General features: G+C 44.6%; 1 protein-coding gene across 1 annotated transcript in view; it reads right to left on the reverse strand.

Moving 5' to 3' along the window:
* LOC124595302 (PDF receptor-like) overlaps positions 1 to 20,925 on the reverse strand; it is a gene marked incomplete at its 3' end in the record, with an annotated part of 401,917 nt that overhangs the window by 225,489 nt on the left and 155,503 nt on the right. The window contains exon 3 of the mRNA XM_047133989.1: positions 2,762 to 2,872. Within this exon, the coding sequence (XP_046989945.1) occupies positions 2,762 to 2,872 (111 nt within the window). The remainder of the gene's footprint in view (positions 1 to 2,761; positions 2,873 to 20,925) is intronic.

Raw genomic sequence — 20,925 nt, forward strand, 5'->3', positions numbered from 1 at the left:
GACAAAAAACTTGAATAAATAATGAAGATAATTGAAACCAACTGGCCTTTTTGATAAGGACGGTCAAAAAGTTTTCGTGTGAGGGTGTGTCGGCGGTATATGCGACATAGCGCGACTCAGGTGCCGGTATATGACCACCGACATGGGGGCAACGGATTAGCGTGGCATTCCAGTCTTTCCGATATACGTACGGTAATTGCGGAAACGTGAACTACGGCGACGTTATTACCAAGTGCGTCCAAACAGGACCAAAGTCTTGCTATTGTGATCTTGATCGCCGAAGTAGAAACACTAGTAGACACCCATCGCAGAATGAAGATTTTGTACGGGGCTGCATGTCTTTTGGAAACCACCGTTGTGAAATGGCGCCCCGGGAGGTGCTACTGATTCATGATAGCACCCGTCCCCGTGTCGCAAATGTGTTGAAGTGGAAGTTACGCCACCTCAAGCGGGAGACACTCCCGCACCCTCCCTATGGTCCTGGTCTCTCTCCATGCGATTATTACCTCTTCGGTGGCAAATACCGAGAAGGGTCATCGATACTATCCGACTTGAATGCGTGGCAGGCAGTTACGGAGTTCTCTACACATCAGAACAGTGTTCTACAAATCGGGTATCTTCAACCTGGTGCTTCGGTGGGATGATTGCCTCAGTGCTCACTGCGATTTTGCTTACTTAGCGTACTGGTTTACATTTACATTTACATCCATACTCCGCACGCCACCTGACGGTGTGTGGCGGAGGGTACCTTGAGTACCTCTATCGGGTCTCCCTTCTATTCCAGTCTCGTATTGTTCGTGGAAAGAAGGATTGTCGGTATGCTCCTGTGTGGGCTCTAATCTCTCTGATTTTATCCTCATGGACTCTTCGCGAGATATACGTAGGAGGGAGCAATATACTGCTTGACTCTTCGGAGAAGGTACGTTATCGAAACTTTAACAAAAGCCCGTACCGAGCTACTGAGCGTCTCTACTGCAGAGTCTTCCACTGGAGTTTATCTATCATCTCCGTAACGCTTTCGCGATTACTAAATGATCCTGTCACGAAGCGCGCTGCTCTCCGTTGGATCTTCTCTATCAACCCTATCTGGTATGGATCCCACACTGCTGAGCAGTATACAAGCAGTGGGCGAACAAGTGTACTGTATCATACTTCCTTTGTTTTCGGATTGCATTTCCTTAGGATTCTTCCAATGAACCTCAGTCTGGCATCTGCTTTACCGACGATCAACTTTATATGATCATTCCATTTTAAATCACTGCTAATGCGTACTCCCAGATAATTTATGAAATTAACTGCTTCCAGTTGCTGACCTGCTATTTTGTAGCTAATGATAAGGGATGTATCTTTCTATGTATTCGCAGCACATTACACTTGTCTACATTGAGATTCAATTGCCATTCCCTGCACCATGCGTCAACTCGCTGCAATTCCTCCTACATTTCAGTACAGTTTTCCATTGTTACAACCTCTCGATACATCACTGCATCATCTGCAAAAAGCCTCAGTGAACTTCCGTTGTCATCCACAAGGTCATTTATGTATATTGTGAATAGCAACGGTCCTATGACGCTCCCCTGCGGCAGACCTGAAATCACTCTTACTTCGGAAGACTTCTCTCTACTGAGAATGACATGCTGCGTTCTGTTATCTATGAACTCTTCAATCCAATCACACAATTGGTCTGATAGTCCATATGTTCTTACTTTGTTCATTAAACGACTGTGCAGAACTGTATCGAACGCCTCGCGGAAGTCAAGAAACACGGCATCTACCAGGGAACCCGTTTCTATGGCCCTCACGTGGACGAAAAGCGCGAGCTGGGTTTCACACGATCGTCTTTTTCGAAACCCATGCTGATTCCTACAGAGTAGATTCCTAGTCTCCAGAAAAGTCATTATACTCGAACATAATACGTTTTCCAAAATTCTAAAACTCATCTACGTTAGAGATATAGGTCTATAGTTCTGCATATCTGTTCGACCTCCCTTCTTGAAAACGGGGATGACCTGTGCCCTTTTCCAATCCTTTGGAACGCTACGTTCTAGAGACCTACGGTACATTACTGCAAGAAGGGGGGCGAACTCCTTCGCGTACTCTGTAAAATCGAACTGGTATCCCATCAGGTCCAGTGGCCTTTCCTATTGTGATCAATTTTAATTGTTTCTCTATCCCTCTGTCGTCTATTTCGATACCTACCATTTTGTCATCTGTGCGACAATCTAGAGAAGGAACTACAGTGCAGTAGTTCTGGAGACTACGGCCATTGACTGGAAACTTTTTGATTGCCCCTTATGTTTATGGCAGTCAAATGCATTACAGAAGTTCCTGAAAACTGAAGACAGTGAGAGTGGGGATACTGGCTGGCTCTGAGCACGATGCGACTTAACTTCTAAGGTCATCAGTCGCCTAGAACTTAGAACTAATTAAACCTAACTAACCTAAGGACATCACACACATCCATGCCCGAGGCAGCATTCGAACCTGCGACCATTGCGGTCGCTCGGCTCCAGACTGTAGCGCCCAGAACCGCACGGCCACTCCGGTGGGGATACTAATTATACAGTTTAGACTTCTACGGGACCACCAAGGACAAAGATGAGTATCTGGTGCATGCTTGTTTCCTTGTATGGACAATGCAGTTCAGGCTCGGTGGCACAAGTTAGATCCAGTCGAAGATTAGAGTGGCAGCAAACTTCTTCTCACTGAACGCCTTTCGCGAGGTCGTTCCTAAACATTTACGCTTAGCGGTCGTACTCACTGGTCTGGTCGAGCCCGTTGAAGCTGGGGCAGCGCTGCTTGGCCGTGGTCCCCGCCCTGGTGGGGGGCCAGCACAGCACCAGGTCCCACGTCCAGTTGCAGTACAGGCCGCCTGCAATCACAGCACACCGTGGGTCAGCACACTTCGCAACGAGCGGAGACTCTCTGAACTAACGCGCCACGCGTTTGTACCAGTGTAGCAATAGAAGCATTTCAATAGACATTTTATTATGCAAGAATGAGAAAATTATTTAAACACTTATTGAGTCTGGTACCCTATTCACATACCGCCTGGGCGCGAAAAGGCCGACTTCTTCAGTCTGGAATCCACCGCGTTTCGGCACTTAGGGGGAGTGGGGTGCAACTTCACCTATCTTGACAATGCACCGAACTTGACTTTAGGATATGTTTAGTTGTAGGACTTGGGTTTTAGGTACTATTTCTAGGAACCTGCAGCGATCAACATCTTGGCCTGCCCGGTGTCAGAGGCACGCTCATTGGGCTTAGGTCCAGGGGCAAGGCTCTATAAGTAGGTTTATACTTTCAGCTGAGACATATGCAACGCTGTAGGCATTAGTAACTAGTCAATAGTTAGGTTACCCGTATTCATATATAATTAACTAACTCAACTAACTTGCCCATTGCACTTATCCCGTAGCTTACATACTAACTAGTTACTTAAATATAACTTAGATTAGCTGCAATTGTAACCATTGTATCACTATCTGGGCCCACTAATCACATAAGGTAGTGGGTTAAAATTTTATAATTATTAAGATTTGGAAATAAATAATTTTTTTTAAATGTACATATAAACAGGTAGGATAATAATATGGAAGCACCGCGAGAAATGCACGCGAGAATGTAAAAGCAGATATTATCTAAGACTGCAGTTGGCGGTGCTTTATTTGACTACGTAAGGCACTTGTTCAAAGTCCTCAGCACGTTGCAAGAGTCAGCCATGGCCTCAATAGTGTTCTGCGTACTTGTCAGTGCATTACGTAGGAGCTGAGTGAATAAGAACCTGGGAAAATTGTTGGGGCTGGCATGGAGGCTACTTCCGTAACCAAACAACCAATGCGTTCGACATTTCAAGAGGCACCTCATCGAAAATTATACCCCACACAAGAAAATTGGAAAAATATCGTCCGTTAAGTCGCAACGCGGGCGAAAGTGTGTGTTGAGTGGTCGTGACGGACGGTCGTGGAAGAGGATTTTGACAAAAAGTTAGAGGAAGGCAGCTGCAGAAGTCACTGCAGAACTGATTTTCGCACTCACGAACCCTGTCTTTATAAAAGCAACAAGGGAGACGCTCCATTAGCTGGAAATTGGAGGAAGACCGGGAATTTCAAGATCAGATATCACAGGTACAAATGTCCGTAATTGGAAAATAGCTGGAAAACGTGGTGCTGAGGCCATAAAACTTGAACTATGGAGCAATGGAAGGAAGTCATTTGGTCAGATGAGTCTTGGCTCTGAGCACTATGAGACTTAACATCTGAGGTCATCAGTCCCCTAGAACTTAGAACTACTTGAACCTAACTAACCTAAGGACATCACACATATCCATGCCCGAGGCAGGATTCGAACCTGTGACCGTAGCGGTCGCGCGGTACCAGACGGATGAGTCTTGTTTTACACTGTTTCCAACATCTGGTTGATGCTTGTTGCCATAAGAGAAACGTGGCGGGGGTTTCGGTGATGATACGGCAGCCACATCGCGGCATTCCTCTGCAAGGCGGCCATACCGCCGGGTATTATGTGGCTATTTTGACTAATCAGGTCCATCCTACAGTACAATAGATGTTACCCAATGGTGATTCCGTATTCCACGACGTCAGTGTCCTGGCATCGAACAGGACTGGTTTTGTGAGCACCAGCAGGCCGCGACAGACACGAAATCTCAATATCATTGAGCCTTTGTGGTCTGCTTTGATGAGAACATCGCATGATCGCTATACATCTGCATCGTCGTTACCTGAAGTGGCGGCTATTTCGCATATTCCCTTGAAAACCACATTGGGTCTGTGTTTATCCTTTCAGAGATGCCTGGAAGCTGTTTTGAATGCCAATCGTTTTCCTACACCGTCACCTACACTTTTTGGAATTTTCTTCTCGGATCTGTTCCAAGTGGCTTTCGAGAATTGCAATGTTGGAGTACATCTGCATACTAGGAAAGATGGAAGGCTTTTCAATGTCAGTCTTTTGAAAAGTAAAACAAAGCGTTACGAGATAGCCGCTCGTGAACTCCTGTCTGCTGATGATGCTGCAATTGTTGCGAACTCCGCAGAAGAGCTGCAAGAGCTAGTATCAAGGTTTAGTCACGTATGCCACCTATTCTCGATGAGTGTAAACAGCAGTAAGACCGTAATTATCGTTCAGGGTGCTAACACAAAGCCGAATATCACACTAGATGGCACTACTCTGCAAGTCGTAGATAACTTCTGCTAACTTGGATCTACTATAGAATCAAACACGTCTGTTGACAAGGAAATTGATGCTCGCATTGGAAGAGCTGCGACAACTTTTGGCAAACTCTACACGTGTTTGGAAAAACAACAAACTCTCTCTGACCACTAAAATTCTTGTATATCAAACTTGCGTCCTCAGCATCCTTTTGTGTGCATCGGAAACATGGACTACCTATGCCAAACAAGAACGTCGCCTTAATACTTTCCACATGTGGTGCCTGAGATCCATCCTCGGAGTAGCGTGGAAGGACCGACTGACCAACGAAGCAGTGTTACCTAAAACTAACTGCAACAGTATTTCAGCTATCTTGAAGCAGAAACGACTCCGCTGGCTGGGACACGTCCACCGAATGGGTCCTGACAGATTACCACGTGAGGTGATGCTTGGAGAGATATCTATAGCCAAAAGACTTGTAGGGCGTCTTGTATTGAGGTTCAAGGACTCCTGTAAACGAGATGTGGAGAGATTTGAAATCGACACAAACAGATCGTAGGCACGGGCTAGCATGAGACCAGAGTGGCGTGATGGTATATCATCTGGAATGTCGAAGCATGATGAAGGCTTGTTAGACAGATTGAGGCAGAAAAAGCTTCGCAATGCTACCACTGCTCCTGCCTCAACAACCAGAAACACTCGTGACAATTGCGGCAAGAGATGCCGTGCTGCCAATGGCTTGACAAGTCACATGAAAAAATGCAACCCGTAAACACACAGACACTGCAACAATCATCTACCAAGATGTCGTGGCCAATGTCTGCCTGTGGTGTTAATTTTGTTCAGCTCTGTACACTGGCAGCGCGGAAACATTATTGAAAAGACACAAGGCGGATTTTATTTCTATGTTATCCAATATTTAGTGTTCAATTTAACTGAGTTTGCTAATGAATCAACAAATTATACTACCTGATAAAGAAAAATGAATTACCCTGAAGACATTGTCGGGTGTCAATGCAACTTCGTACATGTTCACACCACCGTTTTGTATGTTAATGATTAGAAACTGCAAGTCTCTGTATCAAGCAGAGAGACCACCAGAATACATTAGTGTTGGTCATTTTGATTGTTGTTACCAGACCTTGTAGGGTGTACAAGGAGCGTTGACAGCGTCCAATGTTAAGAGATCACTGAAAAGGACAAAGGGACGTCGCACACTCGTATGAGACACATTTATCAGTACCTGACAGATTTGTGCGTCTCCGCTTGGCAGGCTGGTCGAATCGTGCAATACCTACATTTGTGGGCCACTCGGATGTAACAGTGGCCGACGTTTGGCATCATGCGAAAGGGTGGGGGGCGGAGGGGGGCGGCAAGCACATTAGTCGTCAAGGTTTCGGTCGAACACATCTGACCACTTGTCATATTCCTCACCATGCACATCGCAACCCCGTCAGGTCTGCGCCTTCCAAAGGAGAACAAGTAATGGACTGCCAGCAACAATGTGCACCATTGGTCGGAGGCGAGCAGCAGCCAGACTATGGAATTACCGTCCGATGGGTAAGCTTCCGTTAACACCGCAGCGCAGTTGGTGCCATTACTGGAGAGCATAGTCTGCTGATGAATGACGTGGTCCTACCCCGGATGCCCATCGTCGGCGAGTACAGCGGTGACTTAGGGACATGTGCCGTTCTTCCCATGCTTTGGAGAGGCACAGTGCTGTTGCTTCTGTCGTCAAGGTGAGGAAGCCACAACGTACGACTTCAGGTCTCGGTTGTAGTGACTGAGTGATCTCTGATGGCCCAATGGTACGTCATGGACGTCCTGCGGCACCATGTGTTACGTAGCGTGCGTCAGTACCAACATGGTTCGTGTCACTGTGAAATGACAGCGTGGTGCTGAGGCACTCCAGTGGCTAGCCTGTCGTCCCTCAGAAGTTGTGTAGGACCAGCTCGGACCTCAACTCCGTCGCAGTGCCAATTTCTAGGGTGTCAACGATCAGTTCCTTCAGTTGTTTGTCAGAGTGCCTCAGGAGAGAAAACAGCTGCTTTATGAAGCATTCGTAACTGAACCAGTAAATGTAAGGAGCGCACGACAGAAAAAGCAGAACATCTTGAACAACTAGAGATAGGGCGTTCATATACGCAGGACATGTACATTAGTATATTCTGCAGAAATGATCAGCACTTCAGTCAGCTCGGTGCAGCATCTGTCCTGTGGCCTAACAGGCACAGCGTCCGCCATTGGTCCTGATAACTTGTTCGACGCGTATAAGACGCGAATGGCGTCCTGTGGTATAGCCACCTATGTTGCATTCACCTGGTTCCACAGTTCATTTGCGGTGGTTGGCATTGGGCCACAGCGCTGCACCCGTCATATATCCCATACATTTTCTATTGGCCACAAGTCTGGTGGTCTGGCGGGCCTGGGTACAAGGCAGACATCCCGTGACACCAAGTAGGCACTTGTTCCCGCATCAACATGTTATCGTGCATTGTCTAGCTGAAAAATGCCATCTGTAGAAAAGGTATGGCTACAGGTTGCAGGATCTCATTCGCGTAGGGTCACACTGGTCGCAGTGCCCTTGACAGGCACCAACTGTGATTTGTGCTTGTACTCAATAGCACCCCAAACCATAATGCCTTGAGTCGGAGCCATATGTCTTGTGCAAATGCACTCACTGTGATGCCGCTCCCCCTGTCGGTGGCGAACGAAAATGCGGCCATTATTTTCAAGCAAACAGAAACTGGATTCACCTGGAAACACTATCTGATGCCATTCCTTTCCCCAGTGACGTTGCATATACCACTACCATATAGCATGTTTCTGCACATTCGTCAAAGGTAGGCGGAGAAGTGGCGGACGCGCACGTAGTCAGTGACGTAATAAACGGCGATGAAGTGTCATCCCCTGCTAGTGTAGGGTGTGTTACATTTGTCACTGTTGCGCCAGGCCGAGGAGGACACAGATCTATACTGCTGTGCCATTCGAATGAGGTGTTGACCTTCACGGGGTTTGGTCTGGGTGGTGCGACCTGACCCATCTCGCCGTGTTCTACGGCCTTCAGTGAACCATTCCGTACACATCCATGGCACTGCCGAAACACTTCGTCCCACAAGAGCAGCAGTTTCCCGTGTGTATGAAACATATTCTTCTTTCCAATAATGAGCCCTCTTTCAAACTGAATCATTTGACAGTACGGTCTGCGAGCATCCTTCACGTCTGCTCAAGTCACACTGATCCATTACCTTTCGTTTGTAGCGACACCGAGAGCAATAGGTAACATCAGTGTAGAACTTGAACCCACGGGGCAACATGAATCAAATGCTAATGATTTCTGCAGAACATACTAATGTCGTTCAAGGTGTTCTGTTTTCTTTGAACGTGATTGCAGTATATCTGTATCGCTGATTCAAACCACATCTTTTGACTATTCTTACAGTAAAGGATACTTTTTATTTGCTAGCTACACAGTGTACATCTTCACGAACAACATTTTACAGACGTGATAAAAATGATGATTCGTGTGATGCGATTGTTATTTGCTAGAGTACGTCTGTCGAACGCTCTACACAGTCGACGACATAACAGTCCACATATGTAGATGTCGTAATCGAGGATTGCTCTGACCTTCAGTTAAAGTGGGTTCCGGTTGCGGTTAATTGGACGAAGTTTATTAGAGACTGCGAGTATCTAAGTATATCAAGAATAGCCATATTTAAATACATGACAGCGAAAACTATCTGTTCTGAAGATCCAGAGCGAAGAGAAATACAGGACGAAAATCAGTCTTTGGGGTCGAGAATTTCGGAAATTTGATACAAACAGTTTCACAGTAATGGTATAGCGTACAGTCTATTAGTTAATCTGCAAAGATTTATTTGTGGTTCATTAATTAATATTCCTTGTGGTCTTACGTTCACTGGTTTTCGACTGAGTGCTCCTTAGTCTCTGTCGATTGGTAAGTGACTCGGCTAAAAGATAGTGCAAGCATGATTACTTACAATGTCTGGAAACTGGAGAATATCATATTTGCAAGAAGATTACAACGAACTATATCATGATCGTATCCACTTACTGAGCTAAAGGGGAAAGGAGGTGAGGGAACTGACTTTAGGTCCTCGCTGAATCGTGAAAAACTTTTCAGATTTCGCAAAAAATTGTGCTGGGCACACTTGTTTCCAGTAATTATCTGCTACACTTTACGGGTCTCTGACACTGAAGTGAAACGTCTTTCTTTGAGAGCACGAAGCAAGTTCTTTTCCTAGGGTTTGGCTGTCAGGAGAAGGGAGACGAGGGCAGCTGACCTCCGTGCCCCTTCTTGCGTACAACCTTGAACTGAATCAGTACAGATTTTCCGATGCTAACTGGCTGCTGATAAACTATGTGTTTCCCGAAAGCGCAATGAAGCTGTGTGAACTTGAAACACGTCATACAATAGAGCGGTGATGACTATCGTCCCTTAATGAAGGTGTGACAGTACTTCAAGAAAGTGGCGAGCATTAACGTAAGTTGTGTGTGGACTTCTCATTTTCTTATCTTTTGTTTAAGCAAATAATGCTTATAGCTATATTCTTTAACAAAGAGTCTATGACAATTTCCGTGTTAATCCGTAACGTGGAACTCGCACAGATGCCCACCCAGAATGATTTTGATATAATCTAGTTTTCCGAGAAAGTTTCATAATGATCTCTAATAACAGATAAGTCAGTGAGTCAGCTCAGTGTTCCCACACAACAAGCAGCAAATGTAGGGCTATATGTGTAGTTTCAATAAACACGTCGCGAACATTTGTGATTCTCCTAGCACACTGCAGCTGGGGAAGTGAGAAAACAAGAAAACCAACGGGTATAAATATCTAGGAGAGTGTAGGCAACCCTGTCTTTCCCCAAGAATATCATTATCAGTTCGCGTAAACAAGCTGGAACTCGCATACCAATTGACCAAGAACACGTATAGCAAGAAGTGTCACTACCGCAAAAGAAAAAACTGAAGCACTCCCAGTCACCCCCTTGAAGCTCTACATGCTTCCGAATGTCCAGTACTCGTTAGGAGAGGAGAGTCTCACACACAAACTTGAAATCATTAGAGAAAGATAATGAGGATGACGTTGTGGCCAGTCCACGTTCATAGAAGGTAACGAATATAGAAGACGACCAAACCAGGATCTCTACAAAAACTGTGAAAAACACGGACGCGACCAGAAACAGACATCTACCCTTGTACGGGCATTTCTGTAGGATGCATCACAGCAAGCTGACCACTCAGTTTCTCGCTTAAATGCAAAAAAAGTAACACCAAGTCACCTACGTTGATGGAAGCGATATAAAATCAGCAAGAAGTGGGAGGTGTGAGAAGACACTACAAAGACCGGAAATGTCTTAGTAAAATTCTTAAGCAAGTGAGGTTCCAGAACAAAGTACCAAGAATAAAGTCAGCTGGCCTTCGGACAAAGGAGAGGAAGGAACAACACAACTAGAGCACGTGCAAGTGCTGGGAGAACAGCAAACTGCGCTCCACACACAGTACGTGAATTTTGTGATTCTTAATCGGCCTCTACGAAACAAGAAGAGAACAAGAACGTACTGTAGAAACCTTTTGTCCATTCAAGAACTTTTCGAAGAAACGTCTTTGTCAATGTAACTACGTATTTGTAGTGCGCATTTTTCTTCAACAAAATGTTACGAACATTCGTATCGAACTCGAGTTTATCACCACGCGAGATGTTCCATCTTTCAGAAAAGATAAAATTTCTCAGCAAAACTTTATAATAACAGCTAGGGCCTTCGGTGATTTGCAGCTATGTTCTTGAGATAGTGAGTTTCTCTTCATTTCAGAATACCAACAGTAACATCATTTGTCGTCTTCTCATAATGGCCTAGTATATTCTTCAAAAAACCAGAATGATTTTGGACACAGCTTGTGTGTCGTTATAAAGTAGGAAGTACATGTTAATGATATTTTATTATTCCGAAATGAATCTCTGTCGACTGCTTATTTACAATCAATCTCATATTTAGTTTCTACATGTAGTTCTTCGGTGGAGTTTGATACACAGTCTGTGTCTCATTAGCCTATAAGTCAGCGCTTTCCTTGGCTCTTCTGGGAAGTGTCCTCTCTGTCTGCTGGGCTCTGATTCCACCATGGCGCTAATATATCTTCGTATTGTCCTTTTGAAAATGATCCAGTTATTTTGTTCCCAACAATTGTCATATCTTGTGACTATATTTAGTTAAGTGAGTCCAGTTTTAGAAAATTTGCAACTTTGTTCATAATGCGATATCGAAACGGAAGATGTACAAGTAGAGCAGTAAATTCCTCTTTTCAATTGTTGTTGTTGGGTCTGTCTCGCCGCGTACTTTGTTATTATATCACCTGTAAGCCAACCCTCTGTTGGCTAAATTCTTTCTTAGTATCCTGTGTTCTCTTTTAAGTAAGTGATCGACTTCTTCTTTTCAATTCATACACAAAATGCACAGTGTCTTCGAAACTTACAAACCGTTTGGATTGCAACAGTGCTGTCATGCATGGTCCCTCTCCTACACCCAATACCTTTTTGTTACACATTAAAGTCGTGCCCGCTCTGATTTCCACATCCAGAAAGCGGTAGCTTCTTCTTATTATCCGTTCTTTTGGGTTACTTCACTCTGATAATTACTCATTACTCTTCCAGTACTCCCATGGCCAGCTTGCATCTATTCTGGAACAAAATTCATGTCCGTAACATACTTTGCCTTCCTCAAGTTTATCTTGCTTAACTGCATAAGTCGTTACAAGAAGCGAGAATGCAGGAATTGGAGTTTGGAGCGTAAACTGAAACAGAGAGTCTCCGTTTAGTATTCAGAATGTACGGCCACCATGAGGTACATGCTCGTAATGAAAACGACTAGCGTCTTGTGGAGATTTCTATCTTGAAGAAGATTTCTCCCCTGATGTGATTTTCAGTGAGAGGCGTTACGTGCGACGTGCATCTGCGAATGTCTCCGGTGAATATCCCAAATTCTCTGTAGATAGACGACCTTGCCTTTGTCTTTAATGAAGTGGGTCATCGACGGTACATTAAACCCTATTCTTCTTTCCCTTTCTCTAACATTACAAACTGGGTTTGATTTCTATTACTGACTATAGCTGCGATTACAAACATTCCATTCGATACATGCTTACGCAGAACGTATAGTAATAAACGACCTAGATGTATCCAGAAATCTGTTGTATCTTCAAGTTTCTTTTCATTTTCCTTTATGAAACGTATTTGTTGCATAGTGCAAGATATAGACCTCATGCAGTACGTGGTAAAGAATATGTTTGTGTTTTTACCCTCCAGTAATGGTGCTAGAAACCTTAATGCTAGCAAGTTCTTGTATTAATGAGGTTCGTAGAAATAGCAGAGAATGCTCCGGACACATTTCAAAGATTGTAATTAAATGTTAAACACCTGCTTGGCATAAACAAATTCCACTATCACAACTGAGCTAGGTGGCGTATTTTGGTGACATCCAAGGGCTGTATACAATTTTGTTACAAACGTGAGGATTGTTTTAGCTTTCTGGTTTACTCGCAGCGACTATAGAAGCTAACCAGATACTTTGGTTGAAGCCAGTATATTAAAGGCAAGATCTCCTTTAAAAAGAATAACCATTTCTGACTGGCATGAGGGTAATAGTTTTACCGAACTTCACATTACATCCATTCGTGCTTTCCAGTGACACTGCTAATACTTTGTGTTTTTCAGCGGAAAAGTCACTGAATACAGAAAACGCAAATGAAAATTATTATATGTACCCAGTCACGGAACCAGTGCGCATACTACACTGGCTGGGGCTACCTCACCAATTTTATACTAGGAATGGCTAATTCTAAAATTAAAAATTATTCCAATGTCTCTGTTCAGAAACTGCCATTTTTTTCCTGTTGTACGTAAAGCTTCATTTTGTGTATTGATAACAGTGAATCCATACCAAAACTGGTTTGTAATTCGTCCCCCCCCCCCCCTCCCTCATTTAATTCGAAAATTTTGTTCGTTTTGATCCCTTCACCACAGAGACCACGATGCTTCAGTTTACAGCTTCCTGACAGTTGCTCTCTGAAATTTGTAACAGCTAACACATCTGCCAGTCGTGAGACAGTGGGTCCTAACCGATTTCATCCGAGCTAGAACCTGAGATTATCAATGGCGTAGCAGTGGTCATAAGCCCCAGAATATTTACCACCTACACCTGCTTTACCGGCATGACTTCAAGAATGGCTACGTACAGTGTATTGCGTTATAAGGTCGCAAAAGGGAACAAACCCTGGGTTCAGCTAATATTTTTGTATATGAGAGCTAGCTACTATGGGACAAAGCTGACGCAACGAGTTTTATCCAATTACCATTGAAAGAGGAGTGGCAGAAAATTTTAGTTTTGGTTCATTTATGTGTGCACCTGATACGGATGTACGCATCCACTTCCAGGAGTGTCCCGAGCATTCTCTGCTGTTTCTACGAACCTCATTAATACAAGAACTTGCTAGCATTAAGGTTTCTAGCACCATTACTGGAGGGTAAAAACACAAACATATTCTTTACCACGTACTGCATGAGGTCTATATCTTGCACTATGCAACAAATACGTTTCATAAAGGAGAATGAAAAGAAACTTGAAGATACAACAGATTTCTGGATACATCTAGGTCGTTTATTACTATACGTTCAGCGTAAGCATGTATCGAATGGAATGTGTGTAATCGTAGCTATAGTCAGTAATAGAAATCAAACCCAGTTTGTAATGTTAGAGAAAGGGAAAGAAGAATAGGGTTTAATGTACCGTCGATGACCCACTTCATTAAAGACAAAGGCAAGGTCGTCTATCTACAGAGAATTTGGGATATTCACCGGAGACATTCGCAGATGCACGTCGCACGTAACGCATCTCACTGACAATCGCATCAGGGGAAAAATCTTCTTCAAGATAGAAATCTCCACAAGACGCTAGTGTAATTCGCAAACAAAGCCATGTTTGTAGTAAGTGGAACGCGGAAGGAAGGTCAATAACTATATCTGGAAGGTGATAGTCAACAGCAGGGTCGGTCTATGTAAAGCAACTAGACGTGATATGCATTTCCTCTTGCACAGTACCTACTATTCTGACTAAGTCGCGGCACCTTCCTCAGCCAGTTACTGTGAGTGGCTGAGTCCATGTGGCACTCCTTCTGCACCTCTCTTGCCCCGCCTCACTCCTGACCAGCAAACCCTCTGAGCTTCTATTAACAGCACCTGCTGGCTGGCATTTTAAAGACGTAATGACTCGGCAGTTTGCAGCAGTGAAGTAACAAAAATTATTTTTCTAATGCTAAGTCAGTCATGTACGAGTACAAGGCTATCAATGAGTCAGGAATTTTTTTTAATATATTGAGTAATCGCTGTGTCAAAAGTGAAGCCAATGTCCCTTAAGTAGGATTTCTTAGCCGTTCGAAAGTTCGTAACAACAAAACGTTTTTGGTTGAAGTTATCAGGTTTTTTCATGTATAGTGTAGGTATACTGTTTCACTGCAGATTTTTATGGTAAAAACGATATAATTACGATAATATCGGAGGAGGTGTAATTGTGCAAATATTTAAGCAGTCACTGTGCGTTCTCTCCGCCAACCACTAACAACATTTGGTTCTAAAAATTGAATTCTACCGTGTTATAGCTGTGTACGAACTCTAACTTTAAGGGTTCATATTATCAAAGAACACAATAACTGAAACTTCCTGGCAGATTAAAACTGTGTGGCGGATCGGGACTCGAACTCGGGACCTTCGCCTATAGCGGGCAAGTGCTCTACCGTCTGAGCTACCCACACACGACTCATGCCCTTCCTCGCAGGTTCATTCTGAACACAATTAAGTACTTATAACATCCAAACCATAACTCTAATTAATAGCGCCATCATTTAAGTTTTGGCATATTGCACTTCTTGAGTAACTTACAATAGCAGATGGTATGATCGGTCTAGAGTGAGGAACTGGAAGTTTGGTAACAGATAAGAGCTCCAGACTTACATTTGCTTTCATTTAATATCATTTTCTACTTTACTGGCGCATTCGAATACTGCAAACTAACAGTGGCGAATAAGAGAACTCGTCAGGCGAAGATTTCCTTAAAAAAAAAATACATAGTGGTTGGCGCAGAATAAAATATCGCCTCCGGTCACAGTTACACTACCTGTGCTACTGCGAGAAGTGCCGACGTACTCTAGTACCAGGCAGACAGCGCCTTTAACCCTTCCATGAGATGGCGTGGCGTTATTGCTTTGCACCAATTGACTATATTCCAGCTTCCGCTGCGCGAAGCTCCATCACCCACGCTGTATGCAATAAAGTCACTAGGGAGACTCGGCAGCAGACTGGCTGCAGTCTTCTGAGTACCTTTGATTTCATGGGAGGCTAATGCTATGGTTTCGGGTTGTCATTGCTACTTTTATAGTGTGAACTGCGTTGTTGGTGCAGTAAATAAGAGCAGGTATAATTATGCCGTCACTCATTCAAAAAACATGGCCAACACTTTCACGGAACGTTAAGTTTGCTGAAACTGTTCCTGATTCACTCACATTGCTAAAGCAAAAAGAAAAATCAGGATTTCAGAAAACAATTGGTAACAATAAACACAGCGTGATAGCCATGTCAGGCAATACAGAGGAAGGAAATGAAACGCAAGACATTTATGGTGTACAGGCTATTTTGTCAGAGTGTTTTCAATCAGGCCTTCATTCGATTTTACTGCTACAAGGAACATCATGCAGCTGTTATTAAAACCGGTAGGAGCAGAAATAGATAACTGACTTCAGTGCTCAGCAATATAGCACCATCAGAATAGGAAACAACGAGTGAGTCAACTAGACAGCAAACGCTGAGAAATTAGTTTACCCCTAAGTCTTGGTTCAACCCAACAATCACTATGTAAGACGTTTACATGTTTCTTTCAAAGCAAAGGTACCAATCACAGCTTCCAAAGATGTCAAAACTTGCTTCTGAAAGGTTTTCAGACTTATATTACTTCCCACTATCTTGACCAAACAAAACTCTGATAATGCTGTGACAGTTGAGGCCATATCAGCTTTTCACGAAAATCTAAGGTTTATCAAGTTGAATACGTGTTCTTTACTGATTCAGCCGAACTACATTCGTATTTTCATGATTATATATTCAACAGCTTGCAGGGAATGTCGCGAAAGTGCCTGCGCAGCTATCCGCACACTTAAAAGTGTACGTCAAGTACGAACAAAACTTTTAATTTCCTTGCTGCGTCAATGACTAATCTTTTTGTATTTATTGATATATGTGGCGACATTGTTCATTGCAATGTTAAATATTGTGTTCTGTAGCAGTTCGCCTATTTCCAGGTATGTTGCGTGCAATTCAGTATTCAAATATCCAGTCCTCTTGTATTTTTCTAAGATTGCTTGTTTCACTGTTGTCACTGTACTTTAGTGTTGTATTCGTCTTGCTACCCTCGAAGCAACTGTGGCCTAGGTGTAGCGTCTTTGATTCGTAATCAATTCGTCCTCGGTCCCGCAACCGCATAAATTTTGATTAGTCATCAGCATTGGCGGTCGAAGAGTACGGAAGAGCGGACACATGTTTAGGGCACTCTCTTGTCCTTAGGGTGGGGATCTGCCCCTAAAGGCGGAAGAGTCAGCAATGATCAACGACATAAGGATGCAGAACGCAATGGAAACCACTGCATTAGGTACATACCGTTTATCCACAGGACATGTGGCCTTTAATTGAAAAGGAAAAGATTGGAAAAGGATTCCAGAATAGTCCCACATTCGTATCTCTGAGAGGGGACAGAAAAAGCGAGGTGACCATGGGAAAGAGATTGAATAACCAACAAAAGGATAGCGTTCTACGAGTCGGGGAATGGAATGTCAGAATGCTGAACGTTGTAAGGAAGATAGAAAATCTGAAAAGGGAAATGCAAAGCCTCAATATAGATACAGTATAATAGGGGTCAGTGAAGAGAAATGGAAAGAAGACAAGGATCCGAAATGTGAAATAATTAGGGTGAAGGTCACGGTTAAAGCAGGTTCAGACATGGTAATTGGATGTCTCTGTAGGCCCCCTGGCTCAGCAACTGTTCGGCTGAGCACCTGAAGGATAATTTGGAAAATATTTCGAGTAGATTTCCCCACCATGTTATAGTTCTGGGTGGAGATTTTAATTTTCCGTATATAGACTGGGAGACACAAACGTTCATAACGGGTGGCAGGGACAAAGAATCCAGTGAAATTTTTTAAGTGCTTTATCTGAAAACTACCTTCAGCAGTTAAACAGAGAACCGACTCGTGGCGATAACATATTAGACCTTCTGGTGACAATCAGACCCGAACTATTTGAAACAGTTAACGCAGAACAGGGAATCAGCGACCATAAAGCGGTTACTGCATCGATGATTTAGCGGTAAATAGAAATATTAAAAAAGGTAGGAAGACTTTTCTGTTTAGCAAAAGTGACAAAAAGCAGATTTCAGAGTAGCTGATGGCTCAACACAAAATTTTTGTCTCAAGTACAGATAGGGTTGAAGATCAGTAGACAAAGTTCAAATCCATCGTACAATATGCGTTAGATGAGTATGTGCCAAGCAAGATCGTATGAGATGGAAAAGAGCCACCGTGGTACAACAACCGAGTTGGAAAACTGCTGCGGAAGCAAAGGGAACTTAAAAGCAAACATAAACATAGCCAAAGCCTTGCAGACAAACAAAAATTACTCGAAGCGAAATGTAGTGTGAGGAGGGCTATGCGAGAGACGTTCAATGAATTCGAAAGTAAAGTTCTGTGTACTGACTTGGTAGAAAATCCTAAGAAATTTGGTCTGATGTCAAAGCGGTAGGTGGATCAAAACAAAATGTCCAGACACTCTGTGACCAAAATGGTACTGAAACAGAGGATGACAGACTAAAGCCCGAAATACTACAACTCTTTTTCCAAAGCTGTTTCACAGAGGAAGACTGCACTGTAGTTCCTTCACTAGATTGTCGCACGCATGACAAAATGGTAGATACAGAAATAGACGACAGAGGGATAGAGAAACAATTAAAATCGCTCAAAAGAGGAAAGGCCGCTGGACCTGATGGGATACCAGTTCGATTTTACACAGAGTACGCGAAGGAACTTGCCCCCCTTCTTGCAACGGTGTACCGTAGGTCTCTAGAACAGCGTAGCGTTTCAAAGGATTGGAAAAGGACACAGGTCATCCCCGTTTTCAAGAAGGGACGTCGAACAGATGTGCAGAACTATAGACCTACACTCCTGGAAATGGAAAAAAGAACACATTGACACCGGTGGGTCAGACCCACCATACTTGCTCCGGACACTGCGAGAGGGCTGTACAAGCAATGTTCACACGCACGGCACAGCGGACACACCAGGAACCGCGGTGTTGGCCGTCGAATGGCGCTAGCTGCGCAGCATTTGTGCACCGCCGCCGTCAGTGTCAGCCAGTTTGCCGTGGCATACGGAGCTCCATCGCAGTCTTTAACACTGGTAGCATGCCGCGACAGCGTGGACGTGAACCGTATGTGCAGTTGACGGACTTTGAGGGAGGGCGTATAGTGGGCATGCGGGAGGCCGGGTGGACGTACCGCCGAATTGCTCAACACGTGGGGCGTGAGGTCTCCACAGTACATCGATGTTGTCGCCAGTGGTCGGCGGAAGGTGCACGTGCCCGTCGACCTGGGGCCGGACCACAGCGACGCACGGATGCACGCCAAGACCGTAGGATCCTACGCAGTGCCGTAGGGGACCGCACCGCCACTTCCCAGCAAATTTGGGACACTGTTGCTCCTGGGGTATCGGCGAGGACCATTCGCAACCGTCTCCATGGAGCTGGGCTACGGTCCCGCACACCGTTAGGCCGTCTTCCGCTCACGCCCCAACATCGTGCAGCCCGCCTCCAGTGGTGTCGCGACAGGCGTGAATGGAGGGACGAATGGAGGCGTGTCGTCTTCAGCGATGAGAGTCGCTTCTGCCTTGGTGCCAATGATGGTCGTATGCGTGTTTGGCGCCGTGCAGGTGAGCGCCACAATCAGGACTGCATACGACCGAGGCACACAGGGCCAACACCCGGCATCATGGTGTGGGGAGCGATCTCCTACACTGGCCGTACACCTCTGGTGATCGTCGAGGGCACACTGAATAGTGCACGGTACATCCAAACCGTCATCGAACCCATCGTTCTACCATTCCTAGACCGGCAAGGGAACTTGCTGTTCCAACAGGACAATCCACGTCCGCATGTATCCCGTGCCACCCAACGTGCTCTAGAAGGTGTAAGTCAACTACCCTGGCCAGCAAGATCTCCGGATCTGTCCCCCATTGAGCATGTTTGGGACTGGATGAAGCGTCGTCTCACGCGGTCTGCATGTCCAGCACGAACGCTGGTCCAACTGAGGCACCAGGTAGAAATGGCACGGCAAGCCGTTCCACAGGACTACATCCAGCATCTCTACGATCGTCTCCATGGGAGAATAGCAGCCTGCATTGCTGCGAAAGGTGGATATACACTGTACTAGTGCCGACATTGTGCATGCTCTGTTGCCTGTGTCTATGTGCCTGTGGTCCTGTCAGTGTGATCATGTGATGTATCTGACCCCAGGAATGTGTCAATAAAGTTTCCCTTTCCTGGGACAATGAATTCACGGTGTTCTTATTTCAATTTCCAGGAGTGTATATCTCTAACGTCGATCAGTTGTAGAATTTTGGAACACGTATTATGTTCGAGTATAATGACTTTTCTGGAGACTAGGAATCTACTCTGTAGGAATCAGCATGGGTTTCGAAAAAGACGATCGTGTGAAACCCAGCTCGCGCTTTTCGTCCACGTGAGGGCCATAGAAACGGGTTCCCTGGTAGATGCCGTGTTTCTTCACTTCCGCGAGGCGTTCGATACAGTTCCGCACAGTCGTTTAATGAACAAAGTAAGAACATATGGACTATCAGACCAATTGTGTGATTGGATTGAAGAGTTCATAGATAACAGAACGCAGCATGTCATTCTCAGTGGAGAGAAGTCTTCCGAAGTAAGAGTGATTTCAGGTGTGCCGCAGTGGAGTGTCGTAGGACCATTGCTATTCACAATATACATAAATGACCTTGCGGGTAACATCGGAAGTTCACTGAGGCTTTTTGCGGATGATGCTGTGGTATATCGAGAGGTTGTAACAATGGAAAATTGTACTGAAATGCAGGAGGATCTGCAGCGAATTGACGCATGGGGCAGGGAATGGCAATTGAATCTCAATGTAGACAAGTGTAATGTGCTGCGAATACATAGAAAGAAAGATCCCTTATCATTTAGCTACAATATAGCAGGTCAGCAACTGGAAGCAGTTAATTCCATAAACTATATGGGAGAACGCATTAGGAGTGATTTGAAATGGAATGATCATATAAAGTTGATCGTCGGTAAAGCAGATGTCAGGCTGAGATTCTTCGGAAGAATCCTAAGGAAATGCAATCCGAAAACAAAGGAAGTACGTTACTACACGCTTGTTCGCCCACTGCTTGAATACTGCTTTGCAGTGTGGGATCCGTACCAGATAGGGTTGATAGAAGAGATAGAGAAGATCGATCGGAGAGCAGCGCGCTTCGTTACAGGATCATTTAGTAATCGCGAAAGCGTTACGGAGATGATAGATAAACTCCAGTGGAAGACTCTGCAGGAGAGACGCTCAGTAGCTCGGTACGGGCTTTTGTTGAAGTTTCGAGAACATACCTTCACCGAGGAGTCAAGCA

The sequence above is a fragment of the Schistocerca americana genome, chromosome 2 (genome assembly GCF_021461395.2).
Source record: "Schistocerca americana isolate TAMUIC-IGC-003095 chromosome 2, iqSchAmer2.1, whole genome shotgun sequence".
Classification (NCBI taxonomy): Eukaryota; Metazoa; Arthropoda; class Insecta; order Orthoptera; family Acrididae; genus Schistocerca; species Schistocerca americana.